This window comes from Coregonus lavaretus, assembly GCF_964263955.1.
Source record: "Coregonus lavaretus genome assembly, chromosome: 26".
NCBI lineage: Eukaryota > Metazoa > Chordata > Actinopteri > Salmoniformes > Salmonidae > Coregonus > Coregonus lavaretus.
Window position 1 is genome coordinate 22,254,643 of NC_140013.1, and position 6,513 is coordinate 22,261,155.

Below are 6,513 nucleotides of genomic sequence, written 5' to 3' on the forward strand. Positions count from 1 at the left end.
TTTGAATCATGGAAGCTTTTTATAATAAGTAGATCACATGGGATGCATTGTTATTATTTAGCATGAACTGAGCCTTTTTTTGTTTTACTCATATACCTCTCTAGTCTACCTTACCATTTAATGTCAGTGAACAGTTAGCTGTCAAGAAGAGCAACCTTAGTGATTTTCTTCCAAAGTTGTACTCACCTCTACCTTGCCTATTATACACTTAATGATTACTCAGTAATGATCTATTCTTGCTATCATGTGACTATTGTATAGGTTATGGAAGGTCCTGTGCTCTAATGTATATAACCTTTTATTTAACTGATTTCATTTGTGTCCTTTATGATGAGTTATAGGTTTTCACAATCAGGTGACAAGTTGTATCAAGTGCTACATGAAACAAGGTGCTCACTGCCTACTATCCTCAAATTTATTTACGCTTCTACTCAACAAGAAATCATGTGTTTTCATTTAATTTTATGTTGTAAACATTATGTTTAGTATATTATTCCAAACATACTTTCATTTATAGCAACAAGAATGGCCTTTTTTACTAATCACAGAAACCTGATTGTCAGACCTTTATTTCTTTGGCTACGATGCATCTTTCTGAATTGGCTTAAAGTAAGTTTGAGGGAGAGATTATGAACTTTGTGGGATGCTATGATGCAGGGTAATTTGTCCTGGAGAAAGTTCAGTATGTGAAATATTGAAGGGTTTTTGAGTCCAAGAAGAAGTAAAATGTCGTAACTCATAGCCAAACACTAGTCATTGCACCTTATAATTTTTATTATACAGGAATTAATATTTTAAATAAATATGAGCTGGGATATGTTTAAGAAGTGATTTTGTTCATTCTGTTTTCTTAATGTCATGTTTCATTTGATTAGTATGACTTGATTATAACATTGACAGACACTTTTCTTTTTATGATTGTAGTTTTATATAGTAATATAAGTCAATTCTAAGCCATGTAAGACAGCCCTTCAGGTTCTGTCCACAATGTAATCTTTGCTAAAGATAACTCTGTATATCATACACTTGTGTCAGAGAAAGATATCACTCCTGTTCAGACAATGCTGTTCAATGTATTTAGTAATTTATCTAGCTTTTAATGATATATAATTGTGAAAATAGGTATATGTGCTATTACACTACACTATTGTCATTCCACATTACCTCCATATTTATGATCTGTTTGTTGAGCTCATTCCAAGACGGATATTTACAATCGGATTATATTGGCTTTTTGTTTTATTGTGGTTAGTCATAGTAGAGGTAGAATACTAACTTTCTGCTTGTTGTTTAGTATCACTATTTACGTTGTAATCTTAACCAAGGTGGAGAGTAGCCCTTTGTACAAGGATAGGGAAATGGCAAATCTTCTTGTTCATTTTTCATATATATGTGGATGCCATCATCACTAATTTTGTGACTTGCACTATTCAACATAAGATCATGGGAAATGGCAAACCAAGATGGGAAAAGTCCAGCTATCATGTAAGTGGACAGATTATAATTTGCTCAGTGCTTTTTTTGTAAAGAATATCAGGACTCAAATAATGTTTGAATTGGAAAAATGTTTAATCGTCCTTTCCACCTCCCAGACATATCGTAATGTTCTTTGTAATAAGTAAAATGAAAACGACTACTATGAAGGACTGTTAAACTGGTGTGTATTTTTTGCTGCCCTCATTGATTTGACTCCACTTCATTGTAAGCTAAGTAATTTTGCTAATACTGTGAAAATGTTTGTTGTGTAGCAGCTCTAATTTAGATTTTGCAGTTACATTGTGGCTTCACGACCAAATGCATTGTTCTGGCTAAGCATACAATGTATAGACAAACCACTAAAGATACAGTATGTTTGATACAGAGGTCCTTCGGAAATGTGTTTTGTCATTTTTGTGTGAAAATAATCATCACTTTACTGTTATGTGTCAAATATAGAGATAATCATGCACAGTGCATGCGCTCATGCCACCAGTTGTGTTAATGCAGATGTTTGTTTTTTTCTCAACAGGACACAAGTGATCCTACATATTATTTGTGAATGTTATCCATCTGTAACATTATATAATATTACCATATTTGTCTTCATCTGTCACTAATAAAATGACAACAGATAGTTGTGCTCTTTTTCTAATGGCAATTTTATAATTCAATAGACAACAGGGTGGGTGTACAGCATAGATATTGATATATGGTCTGGGGTGGACAGTATGATCAAAGCTAGCTGCAACATTCATGGCATGTAAAACCAGTAAGTCTTGCTAGAATGCAATACTTTAACTTGAGCCAAGGCCTGTCACTCATTCATTAAATCAATCCTTATCATAAATCGTTTTTAAAACATCTTGCAGGAAGAATCTCAGCACTTCCATCTCTCATAGTTATCGCCAAGGAACGTTAGTCAGGCATTGGGTGTGCACACCTAAAATATGCGGAATAAAGGTCCTAGAACTGAGTGCCTACTGCGCATGCGTTCTCAAAGTTTATGTTGCAGAAAGCAAGCAGCAGAAAAAGCATCGGTGAGCTAACACAATAATATCGATGTTCGATCATCACGCTAAAATGATGTTTTCGCAAATGCCTTTCTCTTGATTTCGCTGGGAGAAAGTATTGTGCGTATTATGTGTTTTCAGCGTTTCCATTTGCAATATGTTTACTTCAGTAACGTTAGTTATCAGATGCCGGTTATGATAGCTGGCGAACGTTAGCTAGTCAGCCTAGCTGATCGCTAGCAGCACAAAGAAGAGTTCAATGCATTGTGGTGCTATGATGCGAGGTATTTAACACTAGCTTGTTAGCATTCATCATCGCTAACTACATGGCTTGCTTCTTTATTAACCGACTAACTTAGCTAGTTTCCTTCTCGTGTAACAGTAGCCTAAGTAACGTTACTGATTCGAACTACAATGCCAGTGTTATACAGTATGTTATAAAAAATATATAGTTTTTGGCACGCTAATATTGTCAGTAGCTAATTTACATTTTAAGTGGTCTATTGACTACAATGCTGCTCAACGATGACACCAGCTAGTTAGTATTTAAGAATTATCTTTGTCCATAACTAGTTAGATTAATGTCCTGGCATTCTAGATCAGAGAAGCCCTACCCAGGCCAGAGCCACGTTAAATGACTGTTATTGATATCAGACTGTCTGAGTATATTTATTGTAACTAGTAGCTCCATCATTTTCAAGAACTGGTCAACTGGACACACTAACCAGCTACAGTGTAAGACCTAGCATGCTTGAGTCATTTGGACTTCTGGAGTCTGACACATTTAGCTTTGTTCCAGAACTGAAACGGGTTCTGGGTTACATCAAAGCACCATTACATACTTAACACAAAGCTGTTCTGCATCTCTTAGTATTGTGAAGTATTTACATTTTAGTAATTTAGCAGACGCTCTTATCTAGAGCAACTTAGTAGTGAGTGTCCTTGTTCCCATCCTAGGGGACACTTCACAGAAGATGAGATCTGCAAACTATCCAACCCCAGCAGAATTAGATGCCTTTGCTAAGAAAGTTGCCAACAAGCCTCTGACCATAAAGATCTTCCCCAACAGTGTCAAAGTACCTCAGAGGAAGCACATCCGCCGCACGGTGAACGGGTTGGACACGTCCAGCTCCAGCCAGCGCCACAGCCCCTACCCGTCTCAGGTCAGCAGCACCAGAGCGGGCCTCCTGGCCGTCCTCCGCACTTCGACCAGCAAAGGCGTCCTCAAAGACACGGACGGCAGCCGGGCCCGTCTGCTTCCCAAAGCAGCCATGAACCTCCACATTGGGCCGTACGTCGCTCAGAGCACTTTAAACCTCCCCCAGCCTGTCCCCCACATCCAGAGCATGTCTCAAACCCATCCCCAGGCATTGGCCCAGAAACCGGGCCTCCCCCACCCACATCCACAGAATGCTCTACAGCAGCAGCAGCACAACATGGCTCACCCCATGACTTCACAGCCACAGAATATGCCTCAACCTCACCCTCAAACTTTACAGCAACAGAATATGGCCCACCCTCAAACTTTACAGCGGCAACAAAGCTTGTCCAAGTTGCAAACTATACAGCAGCAACAGCAGAATATGGCGCAACCGCAGAATATCCAGCGGCAGCAGAGTTTGCCTCACACGCAGACTTTACAACAGCAGCAGCAGCAGCTAAATCAGTCTCGGCCACAAACCTTGCAGCAGCAGCATCTTCCTCATCCTCAGACGCTGCAGCACCAGACTCTTTCTCACCAACAAGCTTTACTACAGCAGGCTGTGGCTCAGGCTCAAGGTCTCCGGCACCTGCCTGATGTAGCCCAGGCCCAGCATCCACCTAGTCTGCAGCACCCCCAGAGCCTGCCCCTGTCACAACCTCTCCCCCAGGGCCTCCGACACCTGCCTGATGTGGCCCAGGCCCAGCCACCCAGTCTGCAACATTCCCAGGGCCTCCCCGCATCTCAGACACTCCCCCAGGCCTCCGGTGCCGGCCCTGGCCCTCCCTCTGCTTCCAATGCCCTGCAGCCCCAGCCAGGCCCCCCCTACGGCCGCAGGAAGGTGCCAGATGCCGACATACAGATAAACCAGTTCTGCCAGGCTCGGGCCGGAATGGGCGCCACATCGGTGTGCGAGGGCCAGATCGCCAACCACAGCCCCATCAGCCGTAACCACCTCATCAATGACAGCTCCAGGGTCAACACACCCCACAACCTGGGCCTCCTTCCCTCCTGCCTGCTGGGCCCCACAGAGAAGGCCCCTGGAGGGTCCCAAGGCCCTGCTGTTGGCCTACAGCCCAACATGGCCGTCATGAACAGGATGCCACCTACTTTCCACACTGACATGAAGCAGCAGTTACAGCAGCAGCAATTACAGCAGTTACAACAGGTTCACCAGCAACAACAACAGCATCAGTTACAGCAGCAACTCCAACAGCATCAATTCCAACAGCAGCACTCCTGGAACCAGCACCAGCTGGCTCACATGCAGCACCTGCCTGAGGGAACCAACCCCTGCAAGAACCCCAGGAGAGAAGCCCCCTCTGGGCCTGGCCTCCTCTGGGCCCTTAAACACGCATCAGACAAGACATCCCCCATGCCCTCCGTAACCGGCCTACCGGGTGGCACCATGCCCAGCTACACCAACGGGCACTACTTGCAGGGTCCATGGGGCAGCATCCTACAAGCAGCCAAAAGTGACGGTCTAGGCCCTCAGGATTTGCCAATGGCCTTCCAGGGGGGTCCATCAGGGGCCTCCATAGACTGCAGCACACCAGGATCACAGTACCGACCAGGAGCCAGACCCGGGGTCCCAGGTCCGGGTCAGACCAAGTTGATGCAGCAGAACGTGTCTGATTACCTGGCTGGGGAGTTCCAGGCGTTCCAGCAGAACCCAGAAGCCATGGGGAAGATGCACAGGCCCCCCATGGGTAGAGCTCCAGCCCAGGGCCCAGAGCTAGGCAACGGTAGAAATATCCACGCTCACCACCCAGGCTATAGATAGATAGATATATAGCAGTCTTCACCTCACCAGTTGTGTGTTATGGTTGGTGAATGATTCAATGTTACAATCAGGTGTCCACATGTTATAGAGATCTTGCAAGTGATCAATTGAATGTTCTCCCTAGTCGGTTGCTCCTGCTCTCAATGTTCAATCGCTGACTTATCTGTGTTTTAAAAGTAGGTCCTCAGCCCTTAAAAAGGTACAGTGGGGAAAAAAAGTATTTAGTCAGCCACCAATTGTGCGAGTTCTCCCACTTAAAAAGATGAGAGAGGCCTGTAATTTTCATCATAGGTACACGTCAACTATGACAGACAAATTGAGAGAGAAAAAAATCCAGAAAATCACATTGTAGGATTTTTTATGAATTTATTTGCAAATTATGGTGGAAAATAAGTATTTGGTCACCTACAAACAAGCAAGATTTCTGGCTCTCACAGACCTGTAACTTCTTCTTTAAGAGGCTCCTCTGTCCTCCACTCGTCACCTGTATTAATGGCACATGTTTGAACTTGTTATCAGTATAAAAGACACCTGTCCACAACCTCAAACAGTCACACTCCAAACTCCACTATGGCCAAGACCAAAGAGCTGTCAAAGGACACCAGAAAAAACTAGTAAAAACTCAACTCGTCGTGTTTGGAGGACAAAGAATGCTGAGTTGCATCCAAAGAACACCATACCTACTGTGAAGCATGGGGGTGGAAACATCATGCTTTGGGGCTGTTTTTCTGCAAAGGGACCAGGACGACTGATCCGTGTAAAGGAAAGAATGAATGGGGCCATGTATCGTGAGATTTTGAGTGAAAACCTCCTTCCATCAGCAAGGGCATTGAAGATGAAACGTGGCTGGGTCTTTCAGCATGACAATGATCCCAAACACACCGCCCGGGCAACGAAGGAATGGCTTCGTAAGAAGCATTTCAAGGTCCTGGAGTGGCCTAGCCAGTCTCCAGATCTCAACCCCATAGAAAATCTTTGGAGGGAGTTGAAAGTCCATGTTGCCCAGCGACAGCCCCAAAACATTACTGCTCTAGAGGAGA

At 43.9% G+C, this 6,513-nt stretch overlaps 1 protein-coding gene across 1 annotated transcript; it reads left to right on the top strand.

Annotated features, from left to right (window-relative positions):
* Positions 1 to 1,463: 1,463 nt before the first annotated feature.
* Positions 1,464 to 5,473, top strand: LOC311101936 (protein FAM222B-like; the record flags this gene model as incomplete). Its single annotated transcript, XM_084143177.1, has 2 exons — positions 1,464 to 1,485; positions 3,447 to 5,473. The coding sequence occupies 2 exons, from the start codon at positions 1,464 to 1,466 to the stop codon at positions 5,471 to 5,473; spliced, it is 2,049 nt and encodes a 682-aa protein (XP_083999303.1).
* Between the last annotated feature and the right edge of the window lie 1,040 nt (positions 5,474 to 6,513).